General features: G+C 27.9%; 1 protein-coding gene across 3 annotated transcripts in view; it reads left to right on the top strand.

Moving 5' to 3' along the window:
- The window catches only part of LOC117174649 (tenascin-like), a 26,968-nt gene extending 7,298 nt beyond the window's left edge, over nucleotides 1-19,670 (top strand). For 2 of the 3 annotated variants that reach the window (XM_033363929.1, XM_033363931.1), the window contains exons 2-8: nucleotides 12,259-12,384; nucleotides 14,318-14,458; nucleotides 14,746-14,880; nucleotides 16,151-16,408; nucleotides 16,533-16,628; nucleotides 18,752-18,823; nucleotides 19,157-19,670. In XM_033363929.1, coding sequence (XP_033219820.1) covers nucleotides 12,259-12,384; nucleotides 14,318-14,458; nucleotides 14,746-14,880; nucleotides 16,151-16,408; nucleotides 16,533-16,628; nucleotides 18,752-18,823; nucleotides 19,157-19,224 — 896 coding nt within the window. In that variant the 3' untranslated portion in view covers nucleotides 19,225-19,670. Of the gene's footprint in view, nucleotides 1-6,843; nucleotides 7,096-12,258; nucleotides 12,385-14,317; nucleotides 14,459-14,745; nucleotides 14,881-16,150; nucleotides 16,409-16,532; nucleotides 16,629-18,751; nucleotides 18,824-19,156 lie in introns of those variants that run through there. The other variant, XM_033363928.1, reaches the window with a different exon arrangement.
- Nucleotides 19,671-23,584: the final 3,914 nt, after the last annotated feature.

The following is a 23,584-nucleotide window of genomic DNA, read 5'->3' as shown; positions in this document are numbered from 1 at the left end:
GCTATTGGTAGCTCTATTGAATTGCAAAAAGAGCGCTTTAAAAAAGATAACCATGTGCGAGAAAGCCCTGGTCAAAGATCGGCGCGCACCAGAAAGCTTCAAGATTTACACATAAAAAGTTGCGTAACTGTTTAATTTTTGAATTTAAGAGAAAAAAAGCACTTTTTAGCCATTGATAGCTCTATTGAATTGTAGAAAAAGCGATTTAAAAAAAAAATGTGCGTCAAAGCCCTGGTCAAAAATTGGCGCGTTTCAGAAAGTTTCAATTCAGTCTTAAACTATTATCATGTTCTACTATTTGAGTTCAAATATTTCATGCTTGAAATTACCTGCCCAATATGTGGATTCAATTAATATAGACTCAAATCCCTTATCATCGATTATCGTTTCCTTTTGGTTGAAAATTAAACTATTTTGTTAAAAAGTCATACTTTTTGTTTAAAATTCATATTCAGCTGTTGAAAAAGTAACTGAAATCTTTTAGGATGAAAGATCAAATCTATTTTTTTTAATTTGTAATTTTGATTAAAAGTTCACCTGTTTTAGTAGAATTTTAATTTTTCTTGGACAAAAATGCAACTTTTCGATTGAAAATTTAACAATCTTATTAAAACATCATACTCCTAGGTAAAAAAATTCTGCTGTTTTGTTAAAACATTAACTATTTCTTTAAAATTTAACTTTCTGTTTAAATTTAATATTATTGTGTTGAAAATAGATCTGAAATCTTTTCTGTATGAAAATTTAACTATTTTTCAGAAAATTTGTTTATATTTTTTTATTAAAAATTCATCTGCTTTAAGCAAAGTTTCATCTTTTTTTTTTGACGAAAATGCAACTGTTTGTTTAGAATTAAACTATTGTGTTAAAAAGTCATACCTTTTGTTCAAAATTTATATTTTGTTGTTGAAAAATGAATTGAAATATTTTATGGGTAAAAATTCAACTTAAAAAAGGTGTATTTTTTAACTCATCTCTTTTAGTACAAATTTTATCTTTCTTAGATAAATACAACTATTTGGTAGAGAATTCGACTATTTCGTTAGAAATTCATCTTTTTTAGTTCAGAAAATTAGTCTTTTTGGATTTTTGATTGAACATTTAATTTTTTTCGTAAAAACTTTTTTTTTAAGAAATTCATATTTTGATCTTGAAATATCAACGGACATTTTTTTAAACATAAAATTCAACTATTTTTTTATCTTTTTGATTTAAAAAATCATCTGTTTTAGTAGGAATTTATTTTTTTACGAAAATGCCATTTTTTGTTAATTTAATCTTCTTTGCTTGAGTATTCAACTATTTTGTTTAAATGATTTATTGAATCACTTTCTTAAGATATAATTTTTTGTTGAAGATTTATTTTTTTACTTAAAGAATATTTTTTTAGTTTGAAATTTCATTTCGTTTGCCAAAAATGCAACAGTTAAAAAATTAATATTGAATATTTAGTATTTCCCATCAGAAAAAGAGAGTTTTGTAAATTTTATTTAGATTCTTCAATATAAGCTCAATTGGATTGAACTCGGCATTTCTGTTCATAATTAGCTATGAAATACGAATAAAATATTACTTTTTTATAATTATCCCCATAAATCTGTTTTATAGATTTCCAAACAAAAACCATAAGTTAAAAAGGGATTTTGCGAGTTTTTGGCGCTAATTATGATTTTTTTTGTGGTCCTTTAAATGAAAATTTTGTTTCATACATGAAATACTACTTTAAGATCATAATTAGCCATTTTATAAATTGTTTATGCAACTTATTATTGTTTTAAAAATTTTTCTCTTAAGATTAGACTTAGAAAGTCGCGGTTTTTTCAAAAAATCTCCACTTTTTGTCCGATTTTCAATTATAGGGAGGTAATACTTAATTGTTCTTAACAAGTGTAAGAGTTTAAACAATTTATTATTAATGTTAATAATATTCTCTTAGAATACTGCTGGAAAACTGCAGTTTTTACAACATTTTTCAACCTTTCAATTAGAATTTGATAAATAATTAATTGGTTGAAAAATTTATTATTAATTTAAGTAATAGTATATTTGAATAAAGTTAAAAAGTTGCGGTTTTGTCTGAAATATTCGACTTTGTGTTCATTTTTAACTGAAAGTTTAATAATAATTATTGAACGCTAACAAACAGAATTGTTTAAACAAAATATTATTGTTAAAACGTATCCTTTCCTACAGCCATGCGAGATAGTTGCGGCTTTTTCTGATAATTTACATTTTGTGTCAGGTTTTCATTTTATTATTAAAGTAATAATTAATGTAATTCGACAAATATAATTTTTAAACAATTTCTTATTGTTTATAATTATCTTTTCTTAGATATAATTACTAGAGAATTTCTTTTTTTCTGAATTTTTAAACTTTTTGTGAACTTTTTACTTAGTTAGTTAATAATTAATACAAGTTAGGAAGAAATAATAAATATTAGTACTGATTTAAACAAAAAGGCTTTCAGTAGATACTTATCTAAGAGAAGATAGTTGTAAACAATAATAAATTGTTCAAACAGTTATTTTTGTTAACTTGCACCAGTTGTTACCTCACTAAGTGAAAAGTGAACAAAAAGTTAAAAATTGCAGAAGCAACTGCAACTATCTGGCATTAATACAGATGAATAAAGTTATAAAAAATAATAAATTGTTTAAAAAATTAATTTTTTGAATTTTCTTAATTATTAAGTCACTACAAGTGAAAAATATTATTATTAGCAATAAAAATAAATTGTTGAAACTATTATTTTCGTTAACTTTATTTAGAAGAAGAGAGCTATAAATAATGGCGTTTTGTTTTAAGAATTATTCTTGCTAAATTAAATTAAATATTAACTTATATTAAGTCAAAAGTGAACGAAAACTTGAAAATTTGAGAAAAACCCGCAATTTCTAGCATACAGTTCCAGAAGAATATCATTAACAATAATGCTAATTCGTGTCAACAATTATGTTTGTCAACATTAATGAATGTCACTCTAATAAAAACCTGGCTAAAAAGTGGAAGATTCTTTTTAAAAACCGTGACTTGGTCACGGTACTTTAAATAATAATTTCTAAACAAAATTGAAAAAAAAGTTACTGGAAATGGGATATTTTTGTATTTTTGGATTTTATATAATAAAAAGAAAAGTTAATGGAAAAGGGTTAAGGGTGTGTTTGGTTACTGGAAAAGGGATAGGGCTGTGAGTTCACTCACGTATATCTTTTATCCATTACTAAAAATGTGATCTGGTATTATTTGCACTTTTTACGCAATCAAAAGAAAGGTTGCTAAAAATGGGATATTGTTATATTTTTACTTTTCACAAAATGAAAAGAGAAGCTACTCGACAAGAGGTAAGCGCCAGGTTGCTGGAAAAGGGGTAGGGCTGTGTTTCCACTCATACCTACTCTTCTTCCATTACTAAAAAAATGTGATATGGTTTTATTTGAACTTTTTACATGATGAATATAAACGTTGGTGAAATTTGGATATTTTTGTATTTTTACTGCTCCACCAAAAGACGTATATCAAAAATAATTGATACTTGTCTGCACACTATGAAGGGTTTGTTAGGCTAATGGAAAAAGGGTAGGGCTGTTTCCACTCACGCCTACCCCTATTGTCATTACTCATCATAATTTATCAGGAGAGCTAAAAAACATCCTGCATAACCAACACTGCAATTTAAAGATAAGACAAAAATCCACTTGCGAGATGACGCATTGCTTATTCAAGCCCATGAAAATTTAATTATAAAAAGTTGTCCTGTTTCGATATAATATATGTGTCAGTTGATAATCAGAAAGTGACACTAACCACAAATTAGAATAGGCTTGGCTGCAGATTGCGGAAAAAATATGAAACCATCAGTTTCAATAGATATTAAAACTTAATCCTCAAATATAGAGCTTTTGAATGCGGTTGAAATTATTTGATGTCCAAAAGTTCATACCCAATTTAGAGTAAATTGTCTAAGAATTTTGATGTTACAATGTTTCAGGTTCAAAACAAAGCTTTCGGTAAGAAATTAAAAATTAAATTTTCAATTTTTTACAAAAATAAAAACATACTTCCGAGATATATACGAACGCTTAATAAGAACAATTAGTATTTCGACATTTTTTCTATTCTGAGAAAATCAAAAATCAAGAAATATCAATGAAGTAGGGAACAAAATTATTACCAAGCCTAATTTATAACATAAAATTTTAACTGAAATTTTAATCAAATTTTGTTTGAAAATTCAACTATTTGGTTACAAATTTCTTTTTTTCTGTTAGAAATTAATCACTTTAGTAAAAAATGTATTTCCTGGATTGAAAGTCTTTTTTAAATTAAAAATTAATGTTCTTTCACTATAATGTTACTATTCCATTTTTGTTTGATATATATATTTTTTAAATTCATGCATTTTGTGTATTGGTCTTTTTTTGGTGAAAAATTAATCTTTTGTGTTGGAAATTCAACTATTTTTTGTTTAAAAATGTATTGTTTTGTCAGGTTTCATCCTTTTAAATAAAAATTAATTTTTTTGGTTGAACATTGAACTGCTTTTTGAAAATTCGCTTTTTAAATTGAAAATGAATGTTTTTAACTAAAAATGTTACTACTATTGCATTTATGATTGAAAAATTATTTGTTAAAGTTGTAAATTCAGGTAAACTAAAAATCTAATTATTCTAATTTTGCTAAAGAAAAACTGATTTTTTTAGTTGAAAATTGATTTAATTTTGTTTAAATTCGTCTTTTTCAGTTGACCTGGAATTTCATAAGCTTACAGTGTTTTTGTTAAGCTTTGATGCTCTACTTAAAAAAACAATGTCGGTGATTATTGATACAAAAACCGCAGTTGAAAATTGAACTATTTAGAAAAATTTGTTTCTTTTTTATTGAAAATTAATTTTTTTAAACCAAAAATGTAGCTACTCCATTTTTTATTAAAATTTTTTTTAGGTGAAAATGCTTGTATTTTATTGTAATTTTATTATTATTGTATTTGTGGGAAACTGGCCTTCTTTGGTAGAAAATTAATCTTTTTGGTGAGAAACACAACTATTTGCTTCAACACTAATTTTATTCGTTAGATATTTATCATTTTAGATACAAAAAAATTGGTTGAGAAGTGATGTTTTGTGTGAAAAATTAACCTTTTGTGTGAAAAATTCAACTATATGGTTACAAATTAATTTTTTTGTTAGAGTTCATCGTTTTAGTGAAAAATTTATTTCTTTAGTTAAAAATTGAAATATTTCGTCGAAAATACTTTTTTTCAATTGAAAATTAATTTTATTAACTTGAAGCTAATTATTCCATTTCTGGTTGACAAATAATTTTTTTTAGTTAAAAATTCATGTAGTTTGTGAAAAATTATTCTTTTTTTGTGGAAACTCAATTTTTTGTTTTGAAAATTCAACTAAATTTACTTACAAATTAATATTTTTCTTAGAGTTTCTCATTTTAGCGATTAAAGGTCATATAAAGAGTGGGTCACGTGACCGGATTCCTACCTTACCGCCACTTTTTTGATTTCCCAACTTATTTTCACACGAAGCGCCACATCGAGTGGAAAATTTAGAATAATTAATAAATTAATAAAATTATTTTCAACCCGATGCGGCGCTTCATGTGAAAATAAGTTGGGAAATAAAAAAAGTGGCGGTAAGGTAGAAATCTAGTCACGTGACCCTCTCATCACATAGCCTTACGTGATGTTTTTTTTATGGAAAACTTTATTTTCTCTGGTAAAAAGTTAATGTTTAATGTTGAAGATTTATCTTTTTGTTTACAAATTAATTTTTTTGTTTAGAGTTCATAATTTTAGTTAAAGATGCAGTTTTTTGCTTAAAAATTAAATTATTTTTATGAATACTTTTTTAAATTTAACACGAATATTTTTAACTGAAAATTTAACTGTTGCTTTTATGCTTGAAAAATGATTTATTTCCAGTTAAAAATTTGTGTCATTTTTAAAAAATGTATCTTTCTTTGTAGAAAATTAATCTTTTTGTTTGGCAATTCAACTATTTGCTTGAAACATTTTTTTTGTTAGATAATCATTATTTTAGTTTAAAACCATTATCTGGTTGAAAAGTAACGTTTTTGAGATTTTTTTCTAAGAACCTTTTTTTTTATGTTGAAAACTTAACTATTTTGTTACAAACTAGGTTTTCTTGTCATAGTTCATCATGTTAGTTACAAATTCATTTTTTTGGTTAAAAATTGAAATAGTTGGTTGAAAGTAGTTTTAAAATTTAGGATATTTAAATAAGATAAAAATCCAACTTGAACCCCTTTTTTAACGTCCAATAATGAAGTTGATTAGAAGAATTCCTGAAAATAAAATGAAGAATCTAACGACCAAATTTGGACAATTAGATGGTTGTCCAAATTTGGTCGTTAGATTCTTGATTTTATTTTCAGGAATTCTTCTCATCAACTTGAAAATAGTTTTTTTTTTTTTAATGAAAATGGACAGTTAGAAATATCTCTACTAGCAATCAGTCGACGTAAGACCGCACAAACTTCCTAACAGTTTTTTTTATTAAGTACCTAGCTTTATTTCCGCCCGAGTTATGGTGTAATTCGGTTCTGACGCTCTACATAAAAAAGTAATGTCCGTGATTCTTGATACAAAGACCCCGGTCGGCCTCTTTGTAATAATTTGTGATGTAATTTTTTTCTCGGAGGGGAGAAAGGGCCTTGTGGGAGTCTCGGTGTCCCGGTGGACTCAGAAACTGAACTCTGCGCTGGTACCTATAGTACCGCTGGAACCTTTGCCTCCTTCGTCTCTTATTGCGTAACGCGCCTCATTTGAACTCGAGCTAGTCGCGTCGGCCTCGATGCGCGACGCAGTTACGCGTTAACAACCAAAGTCGATTCACTCTTCATTTTCACTTTAAAAAAAAGAAAAAAATCAAGGATTAAAAAATTTGTCCCACCTTGACTTTCCTTTTTTCATTTGAAAGGAGAAATCGTTTCCAGTTTATACTGAGAAACGATGTTCAGTGATGGTGACGAGTTTTTTCAAGATTTTTCTATTCATCATCCCCATTCAAGCTGCATCGGTTTACTCATTCATGTATTTAATTGCCAAGTGTTCAGATCGTAAGTCATTTCGTATTTACACATTTTTACGTTGACTTTATATTTTTTATTTTATAATTTTTATTAAAATATTAATGTGTTTAGAAAAAATGATGGAGAACTAGTGTTTTTATATGATAGTTTCATTTTTTTGAACAAGGGTTTTGTGTATGATAAATTCTTTTTATTAATTCTAATTGAAAAAAACGTAGATATGTCAAGGTTACACACGCGCTTGGTTATAAATACCAAATAAATTGCGCATTTAGTAAAGATACGCATTTAACTTATGTTCTATATGGGGGAACCCTCCCTACAGTGGATAATGCAACCTACAGTGAATAATCAATAACTCGGAGCACAAATAAAAATTTTAATTTTTAAAGTTTTAATTTTATGTAATATAAATTATAAATAAAAATAATAATGCTCCACGTTTGACCGGTTAAGTTAATAACATTTTTTGTTATTTAAACTAACTTCAGCTCAGTGGATCAAGTGTTGCAGTCCGACAAACACATTTTGTGCAGTCCAGCTTAGTCTGAAATCAAAAAGTGTAGTCGTAACTTACCTTTTTTTCTAAGAAGTTTTCAGTTGTTTAACGTAATATTTTCAAATTATTAAAAATTAAGTTCAGTGTTTATTTAAACTATTATACTGTAAATCTATATATTACTTTTAAACAAAATATTGAGCATTTTTTTTGTCACAAATTTAATTATTTGGTTTAAAATTTAATTATTTTGATAAAAATGCAAAAATGTTGTTAAGTAGTCATTTATTTGTTAAAAATTCAAATTTTTTGTGCAAAATTCGTCTAGTTGGATGCCAAATTTAACTATTTGGTTAAAACTTCATCTCTTCGATTAAAAATTTGAAAATAATCTTTTGTGGTTGAAAATTCATGCATTTTATTTCAAATTCGTCTTTATAGAGAAAACTTAGTCTCTTGGTTGAAAATGCATCCGTCTTTATTAAAAATTCTAATGTTTTTTGTTTCTTAAATTTAAAACCTGTTTTGGCTGACATATCAAATTTTACATTTTTTATTGAGATTTTATCTTTTTGGTAACGTAACTATTTTGCTTAAAAATTGTTTCTGTTTGGTGATAAATTAATTTTTTCACTCTATATTTAACTATTCCCGTTAAATATTCTTCATATAATTTGAAAATTAATCTCTTTGATCGAAAATGTAACTTGTTTCTTGAAGATTTTTACTTTTGATAAAAAAAGTCATCTTCGTGGTGAAAAATTAATTTACTTGTATAAAATTTAACTGTTTGGTTGAAATTCTGTCATTTCTTGACTGGAAACTCGATTTTTTGTTTAAAATTTAATTATTTTGATAAACATGCAATACTTTTGATAAAAAAGTCATCTTTTCCTGTTGAAAATTGCATCTTGTTTGAAAATTCGTCTCTTTGGGTAGAAATTTGACCTTTTTTGGCCAAAAATGCATCTCTTTGGTGTAACAAATTTAATTGTTTAAATGAAAATTTAACAATTGCATAAAAAAGCTAGTTTTTTGTTAAAAATTCAATCGTTTTGTTGAACTTTTTTTCTGGATTGAAAATTTAACTATTGATTAAAAATTTAACTGTTTTGTAGAAGATTCAACAGTTTGATTATATTTTTCTTTTCTTCTTGAACTGCAAATCTTTTTTAGTGAAAAATTCTACTACTTTAATAAAAATTTGATCTTTTTTGGTAAAAATGCAACGGCTTTCTTGTAAATTAAACTGTTTTGGTTAAAGATTCTACTATTTTACTGACATTTTTTATTATTGGTGTAGGTTTCTTGACCAGGGAAATTAGTTAATAATTGTAGATGTTAATTTTTTTATCTACTGGTCTAAATCAATGTTATTAAATATTGATTAATATTAAGAATGTGAAAAGAATGCTGTCTAGCTCCGCTGTGATTTTTTTTTAATTAAACCATTTTTCGCAGAAATATCAAATTTGACTTTTTTTGTTGGAAAATCAACTACCTGGTTGAACGCTTTATTACTTTGTTAAAAATGTATTTGTTGAGGTGGAAGATACATAATTTCAGTTGAAAATTCGTCTCTTTAGTTGGAAAATAACTGTTTAGTTTAAAATTTCTTCTTTCTTTGGTTTGAAGTTTTATTTAAAAGTTTAATCAAGAATTTTCCTTGTTTTTTAATTTAAAATGTTGAAAGAGTAAGTGGTTACAGAAGGTGTCAGTCAGGCATAATTGGAAGGGAATATTTTTACTTATATGATTGGGGTTGTAAAGTTTCATGAAACGTTGGCCAAATAAAAAGTTTCGAAAGTTATAAATATTAAGGCGGGAAAATTTTAAATATTTTAAAAAAATCTATTAAATGTTAATATTAACATTATTATAATGCAATATAAATATTAATATTGGAGCGTGCTCATATTACACACATGCAACTACTTTTTAAAGCGTTTTTTTTTTTAGTTGAAGATCCATCTCTTTCGTTTACAAATGAAACTATTTTGTTGAAAATTTAATTTTTTAAACTAAAAATGAACCATTCTCTTTTTGGTTAAAATGGATATTTCATTCTAAAATTCAAGTATTTTATTGAAAAATTGCATCTTTTTTCAGAATTAACTTTCTTCACTGAAAAGTAATTTGTCCATTTTTGGTTAAAAACTAAGATTTTCAATAGAAAATTGATCTCTGCTTGTTTAAAATACGTATTTTTGGTAGAAAATTCATTTTCTTGGTTCAAACTTGGACCTTTATGATTAAAAAATCTATTATTTGGTTAAAAATTTAATTATTTTGTAGAAGATCCAGTTCTTTGGTTGAAAATGTAACTATTCTATTGAAAATTCGTTTTTTTATTGTGTCGAAAAGTTAATTTTTTCAATTGAAAATTTAACTATTCTATTTTCGGTTAAAAATTGATCTGTTTAAGTTTAAAATTCTTGGTTGAAAAAGTGCATCTTTCTTATTTGAAAATTGAAGTTCTTAGTCAGAATTCATCTTTTTTAGAAAAATAATCTTCTTGATTAAAAAATCAACTTTTTGCTTGAAAACTCAACTATTTGGTTGAATTTTGAACTCTTTTTTTGTAAAATAATTTTTTTAAGATTCATAAGCTTAGTTGAAAATTTATCTCTTTGGTTAAAAATTCGAAAATTTCACTAAAAATTAATTGTTTTCTTTTATTAATTTTTTTTTCGTTGAAACTATAGATATTCAATTTTTGGTGAAAAATTGTTATTTTATTTTGAAAATTAGTCTTTTCTGGTTGAAAATTCATCACGTTATTTAAAATTTGTCTTTTTAGTGAAAAATTAATCTTTCTGGTTGAATAATCATCATTTTTTGGTTAAAAATTCAACTGCTTGGTACAAAATTAATCTGTTTTGATTAAGGATTCAACTATTTTGTTGAAAATGTGTCTTTTCCGGTTGAATTCCACTTTTTTCATTTAAAACTTCATAATTTTAGTTAAAATTTCACCTTTTTTGGAAATGTAACTATTTTATTTAAAAATTCGTTTTTTAATGTGAATTCATTTTTTTGACGTGAAAATTTAACAATTGCTGTTAAAGATTTATTAGATAATTTGAAAATTAATCTCTTTAGTCGAAAATTTAACTTCTTTGTTGAAAATTTGTCTTTTTGTAGAAAATAAATATTCTTTATAGAAATTTCTTCTATTTGGTTGAAAATTCAACTATTTGGTTAAAAATTTTATTTGTTTTGTCGAGAATGCCATATTTTTACTTGAGATGTTCAATATTCTAGAAATTCTTATTTTCTTACATTTTGATTATATTAATATTTAGTAGAATACAAATCATAAAAATAATTTTTAACAGCTCTTATGTTACACTGAGTATTATTCTTCAAAATAAATATTTACATACAGTATGCAGTAGTTATGGAAATGTACAATCAGCCAAACATCTCTAATGACCTATCAAAGTTATGAGAAACAAAGAATTAATTAATTATTCTATTAATTATTAGCATTGAATGCACGCGCTCAGAACACACTTTCACCTATCTAGATTTTTTTCTAATACTAAATACATAAACAATTTAAAATTCCATAATAACACATTTTTAAATCTTAAATGTTACGATTCATTAATTTAATAAATTATTATATCTAACATATATACCAAACTTAGATATATTTGCAATCAACTTCAAGTACATTTTGAGAATACCAAAGAAGCAGATAATTTGTTTATCGTACATTTTTATTACTATAAACAAATTAAACAAAGGTATAAACGATTTTCATTTTTTTTCACATACAAAAAATTCTTTGCTATTTAGTAGATATGAAAGTAATTTCTTAAACTTACTGACATATAGACAAATTTTAAAACTCTACATTAAACTATGTTATAAATAATTTAAGTTAACAAATTTAACATTTTCAACACTTAAAATTTAGCTTTGTTGTAAATAATTTAAATTAATTAATTATAAATAGTTAAAGTTTAGAAATTTTCTAATCTTTAGCTAAATTTATTTTTAACAAAACTAAATTTTTAATTTTACTAATTTTCGAGAGTTTAGTCAATCCAAGAAGATACTTCGATACGTAATATATGGTTAAGAATTTAGTTCTTGAAAAAACATGAAAAATTTCTTATTTGTTTATAGCACAAAAAATTCAAGTTCTCAAACGTGAACGTTTTTTTAAATTATCATTTTGTTAAATTTCAATTTATGAATTTACCAAACTTTATATAATGGAGAATTAAAGATCAGAAGAATATTATTTTGTGGGACATTATTTTTTAACTACTATCTATATTTAGATTAATAACTCTGTTAATACCAATGACGTATTTTTCTACTAAAGTTTCCCAACAGTTTTTCATAACCTTTCCAATTTATTCTCAAGGCCTCAGAAATGAAATTCTTTTATAATATTTAGAAATCATATGATTTCTAATTGGAAAGTTTCAAAATGATTGAGTTAAAACTTGGAAGGTCTTGAATCTAAGTTACTGAAAAATAAGCATTTTTAAATTTGTTCACGCTTTTTAAAGTCTACTCATGAAGTTCTAGATTATTTTACTTAATTAGTTAATAATATACTATTAACCTAATTATTCTAAAAGATTTATTTTGTAATATTATTTTATGTATTGATAATTGTATTTGTTTAATTCTAATTAGGCCCTTATCGTTTTGTTAATAATTGATTTCAGGAATTTCAACTCCCTGTCAATATGACAGCAACTGTGTAGAAAATGCCTACTGCCGGGTTGAGTTTTGTTATTGCAAAGATAATTACGTCCTTGACAGAAATCGCACCCACATCAGGTGTTTACGAAGTGAGTTTTAAATAGATTTAGTTTATTAAAGTTCGTGCAATCCAAATTGGTTAATAATTTTTAATTGAAATTTTATTATATTACTTTATTATTTTATTTCACTCTGTTTTTTTATATTTCATTTTATATTATTTTATATTATTCTATTTTATTTAGTGATTTGCAAAATAACTTCGGGTCGAAAACTCAAATTGACCTAAAGTACAATTTAAAAATTTCCAAAAAATCCTGGAATTTTTTTTAATTTTCGGGTTTCGAGTTGGGTTGCGAACCTAAAATCCAACCCGATCCGTAAAGCGTCGTGTCAGATTGGGGTTTTTAATAATTTTGCGTCCACCTAATTTTCTTCTATTCTATTGCATTCTATTTTGCTATAAATTTTATTCTACTTTATTCTGCTAGTTCGGTTCTCTATAGTCTATTCTTTTCTCTATGCTATTCCCTATTCTACTCTCTATTCTCTATTGAATTATCTAGTTTACTCTATTCCCTATTCTGTTCTCTATAGCCTATTCTTATCTCTATGCTATTCCCTATCCTACTCTCTATTCTATCCACTGTTTACTCTCTATTCTCTATATATTGTCTATCCCATGTTTCTTTTTCTTATTTGTTTTATTCTACACTCAGTTCTATGTTCTATTCTCTATTCTCTACTCTATAATCTATTCTTTTCTCTATATTCTATTTTCTATTATATTACCAATTCTACTCTCTGATTCTATGTTTTATTTTCTATTCTACTGGCTATTGTATCCTCTACTCTTTTACATATTCTACTCTATATTCCATTCTATTCCCAGTCTAATCTCTATTCTTTATACTTTTATAATCTCTATGCTAATCTCTATTCTATTCCCTATTCTACTCTCTATTCTATTTTATATTCTTTATTCTATTCTCTCTTCTATTCCCGATTCTATTCTCTATTCGTTTATCTACTCTATTCAATATTATATTCTGAATTCCATTCCATATTTTACTCTCTATTCTTTATTGTTTTATCTACTCCACTCCCGTCTCTTTTCTATTATACTCCCTTTTCTATTCCCTTTTCCATTCTATTCTCCACTCTACTTTCTATTTGTTATTCTTTTACCAAATCTACTGTCTATTATCTATTCTATTCTTAATTCTATTTCCGATTCTACTTTCTTTTCACTGCAGTTTATTATTTTCTCTCTTTTATTCCCTATTCTCTATTCTATTCTATATCCTATACTTTATTCTATTCTCTGTTCCATTTTCTATTCTATTCTCTATTCCATTTCCTATATTCTTTATTCTACTCTCTGTTCCATTTTCTATTTTATTCTCTATGCTATTTCCGATTCTACTCCCTATTTACTATAGTTTATTCATTTGTTTATTCTATTTTCTATTCTCTATTCTATTTCTGTTCTCTATTATGTTCCCTATTTTACTCTCTAATTCTCTATTCTATTTTCTATTCTATATTCTATTACAAATTCTACTCTCTATTCCCTATAATAGTCTATTCCTTTCTCTCGTTTATTCTCTAATCTATTTTCTATTCTATTTCCTATTCTTTATATTATTCTCTGTTATATTTTCTATTCTATTTTCTATTGTATTTTCTATTCTATTCCCGATTCTACTCTCTGTTTACTATATTTGATTCATTCCTCTAGTTTTTTCTCTATTCTAATCTTTGTTCTTTATAGTCTATTCTTGTCTCTCTTTAATGTATATTATTGGCTCTCTTTTCTTCTCTATTCTATATTCTACTCCAAATTGTAATCTCTATTATATTCTCTATTTTATACTATCTTATTCTACTTTATTCTTCATTATTATATTTTATTTCTTCATTAGAATTGTATCGTTTCTCTTTTCTGAAAAGATTTTAAAATTATTAAGAGTTTGAATTTTTCAAAAATTAACTTTTAATTGATCCTTACATCGTGTGCAGTTGCTCGAGGAATGGGAGATCCCTGTGAGAAAGATGTCCAGTGTCAACTAAAGTTTGGCGCTGATGCAGAATGTTTAGAAAACAGATGCGACTGTTCCTCTCTTTCACGCTTTGTTGAAGAGAGGTGCTACAAAACAGCAGGTAAGCGAGACGAGCCATGTAATTGGATACTGCTCAAACTCAGTCAACCAAGTCAAATAATAGGTTTCAATTTCCAAGATTATTCTATCACTATGATTTGCTCCCCAAATTACTCACATTATAGCATGTATGAGAGATGTGAGACAATTAAATATCCAAAAAACATCCCCCAGAGGTGTGGGAGTTTCCGCCTTAATAGGATATACTAAAATACTTTGTAAAATTCTCAAATAAAAATATAAATAAATGTAGCAATTTGAATATTTATATATTTAATAAATTTACAGGATTAGGAGATTTATGTCAATCGAATAGAAATTGCTATGTGGAGGGATCAAGGTCCTTCTGCGTGACTGGACGTTGTGTCTGTCCTCTTCTTCAACATGCCAGTTCTGATAGAACTCGATGTGTAAAAAGTATATGTACGTATTTTTGTTTTAACTGATGCAAAAAATGGAATCTCCCAATTGAAGAGCGGTGTATTTTAGAACATTTTAGGTTAAGTACGGAGAAATGACGGTAGAAGAAGTAGGAAAAGTTAGGGGTGCGGAAGTAGAAGAAATGACGTGGGAGCGAAGAGGATGTAGAAAAGAAAATGGGGGGGGGGTAGTTGAGGAAGCAGGAGAATTGAATAAAGGGAATGAAATCAAGTGTTTAGTTAATAAGGTGAACTGAGGGGAGAATAACTAAGGGAAAGTTAAGTGGCAGGGTAAGTAAAGGTGGAGAGGAATTAGAGTGAAATAAGGCGAAGGAAAGTAAAAGAAATTAACGGTGGGAAGGCAGGGTAAGAGTGGGAAAATTATGTGAGGGAAAGTGAGGGAAGTGCATGTAAGAGAAATGTTGGGTAGAGGAAATGAAGGGTGGGGAAGTGAGGGGAAATAATAGGAGAGCAGGTTGGAATAAGGGAAGTAAGAGATGTGGCACAGGTGAACGAATGGTGTAAGGGGTAGAGGAATTGAAGGGAAACTAAGGGAGGGGAAGGGAACTAGGGCGAGGGAAAATGATAAGAGGGAAAGTTAAGAGTATGCGGAGAAAATAGGTGGGGAAATAGTAATCAACATGGTATGGTAGCAGGGGAAGGGGAAGTAGGGGAAATCAGGGACAGGAGAAATGATGGAGGGTCATGAGGAAAAATAATGGAAGGGCAAGCGGAAAGAGGTGAAGTAGAATATGGGGGGTAGACTAAGTGAGGGGGTTAAGGAATGAAAGGGAAATTAAGGGAGAGGAACTTGGATAAGTTAGAGGAAATTATGGGAGGGAAAGTATGGTGTATGATGAGTAGGGGAAATTAGGGTTAGGGAAGTAAGGCGAAATGATCAGAGGATAAGTGAGGGAAAATCATGTGATGATAGGTGAGGGGCGTGGAAGTAAAAGAAGTGAGTGGAGGAAATCTAAGGGAAGTGAGGAAAGATTAGGTGGAGTTAGGGGAGGTGAAGTGTAAGAAAGTTAGAGAAGTTAGGGAAGCGAAGTAGGATAAGAAGGTGAATTAGGGGTAGTGAGGAGAGGGCTATTAGGGTAATGCGGATGAATAAAGGAGGGGATGTGGTGGAAGGGGTATGTTATAGGGGAAAGATAGGAGAGAAAACATAATCGTGGAACATTTGAACGACTTTATTAACGTGTTAATAGGCCAAGAAACCCTTTTTTGTAGACCCACGACTACTTTGACCAATTTTCAAAAATATTTTTTAGTCTTACAAGAGGAATGTACAAGGGATGAGGAATGCGTCGTCGAAAATTCGAGGTGCTTTGGAAATTGCACTTGTGATATCTCTCATGTGATGTCCGCTGATAAAAAAGAATGTCTGAAAAAAGCTGATGAGGTTGGCGAACCTTGTCAAGAAGATTCTCAGTGCCAGGACCCCCTTAAGTCCGCAAAATGCCAAGATGGAAAGTGTTCTTGTAACAAAGGATACCATCGAAGATCAGGGGCTTGTTTTTGCAGCATTGGTAAAATAATTTTTGGCAAACGTTAAAATAGCTTTCGCTAAAACAATCATTAGAAAAAAAGAAAAAGTTTTCAGTGATAGTATATTTTTTGTGATTATATTTATCCAAAATGTGTTCTTTCCAGGATTGAATCAGTCTTGTGAGAACCACCATCAGTGCACGACCCCGACGAATATGGATTCGAATACAAGTTCTGTGACTAATGTCGATTGTATTAATGGTATAAAAGTTTTTTCTTGTAATTTATTTATCTATTTACCTATCTATTTTTCTATCTATCCATCCTATCGGACCTCGTAAACGCAACGGTTAGGTAATTGCCTGACCGTAAGGTGACCACATACTGTCCATAAAGTGACCCCATACTGTCCGTCAAGTGACCACATAGTGTGCTTAAAGTGATCGTAAAGTGAACACATGTTTTTACAAATAATTAATAATATGTCCATTCTTAACCGGAAGTTATTCAAAATAAAATACCTAAGCTGTTTCAAAGACAAAAAATAGAACCATAAGTTCGAAAAAAGTTGAGCTTATTTTTTATCATGATTTTTGATAGTAAAATGCCTGTTTTAAACCATGCTTAAGATTAACGTTTGATTATCTCCCCTTTAATTTCGAAATAAATTAGGAACGAAATTGCTCTCTTCCAATTCAGAAGAAATAAAAAAACTCAATAAAAATGTTTAAAATAACGAAATTTTTCTTTCATTTCAGAAAAAAGATTAAAAATAAAACAATTTCTCCATCTAATCAGAATAAAAGTATCTAAAATAAAGAATCTAAACCCTACAACATAATAAAAAATTCTAAAATTAAACAAAGTCTCTCTTCCAATTCAAAAACAAATTAATTACCAAAATTGCCTTCTTTCCATTCCAATAAAAATATTAAAAATACAAAATTTACATATTCAAATTCAGGAATAGATTTAAATTTAAAATGCCCTCTTCCAATGCAGAAACAACTTAAATACCAAAATGTCCTCCTTTCCAATTGAATAAAAATTTTACGAATGAAAAATTTATCTTTTGTGATTCAGAAAAAACATTCTAAAAGAATTCGTTCATTTCATTTGAGTAATAATGTTAAAAATAAAGAATTGGACCTCCTTCAACTCAATTTAAATATTTATCCAAATTTTAAGAATTAAAAACATTTTTTTTCAAGAATGTTTTAGTTAAGAATGATTTATTTAGTTAATTAGAAAATTAAGAATGTTTTAATTAAAGAAAACCTTTCTTCTCCAAATCATAAAAAAAATTCTTCCTCTCAACTCAATAAAAGTGTTAAAGATAAAAAATGCTCTTTCATTACTGAGAAAAAAATTCCTCGTTTTTATCAGAAAAAAATGTCTAAAATGAAAAATATGAACCCCTTCAACTTAATACAAACATTAATAAAAAATTTATATCTTTTTTCTAAATTCCTCTTCCGATTCCGAAACAATTTTAATACAAAAATTTTATTTCTTCAGAAAACAATTAAAAGCCAAAATTTTCTTCTTTTCAATTAAGATATAAATTGGAAAAAAAATTCCCTTTTCCAACTCAGAAACAAATTAAATACCAAAATTTTCTCCCTTCCATTTTAATGAAAATGTTAAAAAATGAAAAAATCCCTCGTCCAAATAAGAAAAAGATTGAGAGTAAAAAATGTTCTCCTTTCGTCATAAGGAAAAGTTTGACAACAAAGACACTACCCGCTACATTAAATCATAAAAAAATTCTCCGTTCCAGCTCAATAAAAGTGTTAGAGATAAAAAAATTCTGTTTCATTACTGAGAACAAAAAAATTCCTACTTTTTATCATAAGAAAAATGTCTAAAATGAAGAATATGGTCCCCTTCAACTCAATACAAACATTAATAAATATTTGTTATCTTTTTTTTTAAATTCCTCTTCCAATTCAGAAAAAATTTTAATACCAAATTTTTTTTCTTCTATTTCAGGAAACATTTGAAAACCAAAAATTTCTTCCTTCCAATCATGGTATAAAAAATTCCCTTTTCCAATTCAGAAACAAATTAAATACCAAAATTTAATCCCTTCCATTTGATTGAAAACTGAATAAAAATATTAATAAGCATGATTTGAAATAAAAAATTTCCTTCTCTAGTTCAGAAGAAAAATAAAAACCAAAATTTCCTCTCTTTAAACTCAATAAAAATGTTTTTAAAAAAATTTTAATTTATTCCAACCCAGAAAAACAAATTGAAAAGTAAATTTTGTATATCAAATATTTGATAATATATTGTCTCAATTGGATTTTTATCTAAGATTCTCATTTTCTCACAGACAATTTTATTTAATACATTTTTGTAATCCAAAATGCCTTTTCCAGGAGTTTGCACCTGTGCTGAACACCATACCTTTACTTCGGATGGCCTTGATTGTATTGGATATGCTGAAAATGGTAATTTAAAATTCGAATATCAAGATAGATTTTAGGTTCACCTTTTCAGTACAATTAATGAAATTATTTTATGCTGCATCATCGAATAAATTCTCAGTTGGCAAAAAACCTTACATAAATAAAAAAATATCTTTCCATTTTATTCTCAGGCAAACATATTTAATCACATGTTTAATCAACTTTTTCCAATATCGGCACAAACAACAATAATTACAAAAGGAAAAAGTTAATATAAATTCAAAGACCGTTACTTCATAATCACAATTATTGAAATAATTTTATTTAATACAAATCTAAAATGCCATCAAAAACTGACATTTTTTTTTCTTCTAGGGGTTTCGTCATGGAGGCTGAGTAGTTCGATTGCTTTAATTATTGCTTCGTTTATTGCTGTCAATTAATAGCAATTGACATTGACTTAAGACTCAGGTTAATAACTAGCATACCAGCAGTATTTATTAATGAATAACAGAATTACGTTAATTGATTACACCAAAGCAATCCTAGTTTCTTCATAAATTATTCTACAGATATAATTTATTTACATATGCGGGCGATGCCCATTTGATCGCTGAGGGATTGCCAGACACAGTCACTGACCTTTGCCAGAAGGGGGAGGGGGATTCTTTTGTACTAATAGGGAATAAAGTAAGAAATATAACAATGTTTTTATTTTTAAATTAGTAATTTAGAAATATTATTTCGAAATTTACGTCTTCTTTGCGATTCTGCTATATATGATTCCTATTTTTGAAATTCTGAAATGTTAAGTTTTTCAATTGGAAAAGTTCAGTTCGAAATATGCTTTATTCATTTTGAAATAAAAATGTATTCAATTTGCAATGCCTAATTTTTAAATATTCTCATTCTGTAGGCTTCAATTTGAGAATTTGTCTTATTTTTTCATTAATAAATTTATTTTCAATAAATTTAATTAAAAATTTTCTTAATTATCAATTCTTGAGGTTCTTCAACAGTCCTTATAAAATTTCGGATTTCGGCCTGGTTAATTTTTCTAATTTATTTTTAATCATTTTTAATATAATTTACTCTACGCGGAGAAAAATATATCGCACAATGATATCGCAAAAACTCTATATTGAAAGAATGCAAAATATGATAACGTACAATCAGGTTCTGGAGCTTTGTACGATATTATAATGCACTAATATCATAGAAAAAAATTAAGTTAAATTTTGTTGCTGTCGTCTGCTATACGGCGTCCTTAGCAGCAATGGGAAAAAAAAGGCAGAACATGAGTGAGTTCGAGCTATAAATCGGGACACCAGATTTAAAACAATCACAGAAAAAAGTAAAAAATTGCTGCAGCTAAGACCTGCAACTGAGGTTAGGAAAATAATTCTGAACTCATCGACGAAAAATGTAACTGACAGATGGGAATCCCCATTTCTCTCAAATTTAGTGAAGTTAAACGACACTGGATAGCGCTGGTGTCGTAATTGTCTCTGCACCTCGAATAAAAATGGAGCGATTATACGATGAAAGATTATCCAGGCAATGTTACAAAATCGGAAATTATCTTCGATTCATTTGAAGTTTATCTGGCAAGGTTAATTTTTGTTCCGGTGAATCTTCACCGAATCGAACCCTCGCGAGATCACAAAAGTAGAAATACAATGTGATAGCGTAATAAACCTAAATTCTTACGTTATAGATTGCACAATTATGCGGTATATAATGTTAAAACTTGCAATGTACGATATCACGATTTTGCGCAATTATAATGCGATAATTACGATATATAGCGCAGGAATTACGATATATATTGTAATTCATGCGATATAGTTTTCTCAGTGTAGTTTAAAACTTACTAAGACAAGTAATATATTGTTTCAATCGCAAAAAACGTAGATTTAGAATGTAATATTTCTGATCTACTAACTGCAAAATAAAATTTTTTTTATATTTCTTATTTATTCCTCATTAGTACAAAGGAACACATCGTGGCAAGTTTCGGTGACAGCGTATGGCGATCCCTGATCTTCATGAAAGACATTTGGGTAGTGGGGATAAAGCAAAAAGGTAGGTGGTGATCAAATGGACACTACCGATATATGGCTATGTTACCGGATTGTAAACAAATATTTATTTTAAAATTGATTATTTGAAGTACTTTGCCGGTAACATACGAATGTATAAAAATAGGAATATACGTAACGCCTAAAGTACAAATGGCATTTTTAAATAATTCTACTTATCAGACTCAGTGACTGTTCTAAATATTTACTTGGAAATTAATTGTTAAAACTTAGAATATGAAATTTATTTAAAAGTAATTAAGAACTGTAGAGTCAGAGCCGCGAAGAATCACGTACAAACCAATATATAAATATCTTTTGTCTTCCACTTACAATTTATATATGTTAAAAGACCGGTGATTTATTTGTAAATAATATATATGTAATATATATAATGTAATTAGTTAACCATTCTTCAGTATCACTATTAATGCATAATTCATTGTTATAATATTATTTACAGTCATGAATATAGACAGTACTTCATATATATGTCGCTATTCTGCTTTAATTAATTAAATAAATAATTTTCTGTATTTTTGTCTTCTTTTTGACCACTCTTCCTATTTGTTTTAAAATATTCAAGCGAGGGGAAACAATTCTGATTATGCGTTGGACTGCGCGGTTATCCGAAATGGTAATCCACATGTAATTCTGAGTAATTTCAGTAATTTGGATTAATATACTTGTAAATCGGATTAATACACTTTTAATCCAAAGTAATCCACCTTCAATACGTCCGAATCGACTTTGAATCCACTTCCAAGTCAAAATAATCCATGTGTAATCCAGATTAATCAACTTGTAATCAAGATCATTCGGAGTAATTTAAGTAAACTATTTGTAATCTAGCGTAATTCATATATGATGCAGTGTTATCCACTTGTAAAGCGGATAACCTGGTGTCAATTGAGTAATTTGGTTTAATATACTTATTGTAAATCTGAGTAATCCTCTATTAAACCAAAGTAATCCACATTTAATACGTCGAAATCAACTTTTAATCCACTTCTAAGCCGAAATAATCCATATGTAATCCAAATTAATCAACTTGTAATCAAGCTCATTAGGAGTAATTCAAGTAAACCACTTGCAATTTAGCGTAAGTCATCTATGATTTAGTCTAATCCACTTTTAATGAGGATGATTTAACACAATTTAAGTAATTTGGATTAATCTAATTGTAAATCGGACTAATCCACTTTTAAGTCAAAGTAATCCACATTTAACCCTTCGAGTACACACCTATCTTCTCGAACATCTCCTACACACTGGGTTAAAGTGACCCTGTTCACGTTTTAGTTGTCTATAACTTCACAACTACTGAACCTTTTAACTTACCAAAATGTAGAGATATACTTTCAAGTATGTTAAGTTAAGTTATAAGCATTATAAGTGTCAAAATCATTAACATTTCTGAAAAAATTCGCCAAAAAAATATTTTTCAGGAAAATGATGTTTTATGAAAAAAATCATAACTTTTTTAATTTTTTGATATTATCAGCTAAGAATTTATGTACATACTCTCAAAGTATGCTTCAACAATAAAACTGCCTACTTTGCAAGCACAAAGTTGACATCTTACTCTTTTCTCTAGTTGTGGTGGTATGCCCTTGCACAAACTTTCAAACCAGTTTTTGGCACTTTTTTCACTAACAAACGTTTATAATTGATGGAAGCGAAAAATCCAAATATTAGTAAATTCGACGTTAAGTACACACATGGGTCACCATGACCCTGCTTCACTTTTAATCGCTTTTTAACGACGAACAGGGGCGTCTGAGCCGTGTGGACTGGGTAGGCTTGAGCTCACCCATCAAATCACTGCATCTAATAATAAAATAAACCTAATATTTATCTTATATTTATATTTTTGAACATATTTTCGGTGAGCCCACCCATGAAAAAAATCGTTCCAACGCCCCTGACGACGAATGATGACTGACACGCTACAGAATCTGTCTAAAACTGTAGTCGGGACATCGAAATATACTTTTAAAGCAACGGTACCGCAATTTTGTTAAACGCCTGAGTGATATTTTTGGTCAAAGTCGATGACAGGGTCCTAATGACCCAGTGTGTACTCGGAGTATTAATACTTCGAAATCCACTTCTAATCCAAAATAATCCTCCTGTAATGCAGATTAATTAACTTGTAATCAAGATCATTCGGGGTAATTGAAGTAAACCACTAGAATCTAGTGCAATCCAACTATGACAGAGTTTAATCCTCTTGTAATCCGGATAATCCGGAGTAATTTGAGTAATTTGGATTAATCTACTTCCAAGTCGCAGTAATTTACGTGTTAGTCGAAGTAATCCACATTTAAAACTTTGGAATCCACTTGTGAAACACTTTGAAATAATCCCCGTGTAATCCAGATTAAGAAACTTGTAATACAAATCATTCGCAGTAATTCGTTTTAAACTATTGTGCTGAATTTGTATTTTTTTAATTAATTTTTTGAACTGAAAATATAACTATTCCATTTTTTGTAGAGAATTGATCTTTTTGGGTGAAAATTTATCTCTTTCGGCTAAAAATTATTCTTCGTTGAAAATTTACGATTATGCTTCAAGATTTTACTATCTGGTGAAAAATTATTTACTTTGTAGAAAATTTCATAATCTTGTTTAAAAATTTAACTATCTGGTCGAAAAATCGACTTTTTGGTTCTAAACACAACGACTTTGGTAGAAAAATGAATTATATTGTTGAAAA

Source organism: Belonocnema kinseyi, chromosome 6 (genome assembly GCF_010883055.1).
Source record: "Belonocnema kinseyi isolate 2016_QV_RU_SX_M_011 chromosome 6, B_treatae_v1, whole genome shotgun sequence".
Taxonomy (NCBI): domain Eukaryota; kingdom Metazoa; phylum Arthropoda; class Insecta; order Hymenoptera; family Cynipidae; genus Belonocnema; species Belonocnema kinseyi.
This window is presented reverse-complemented; position numbering and strand designations above follow the sequence as displayed.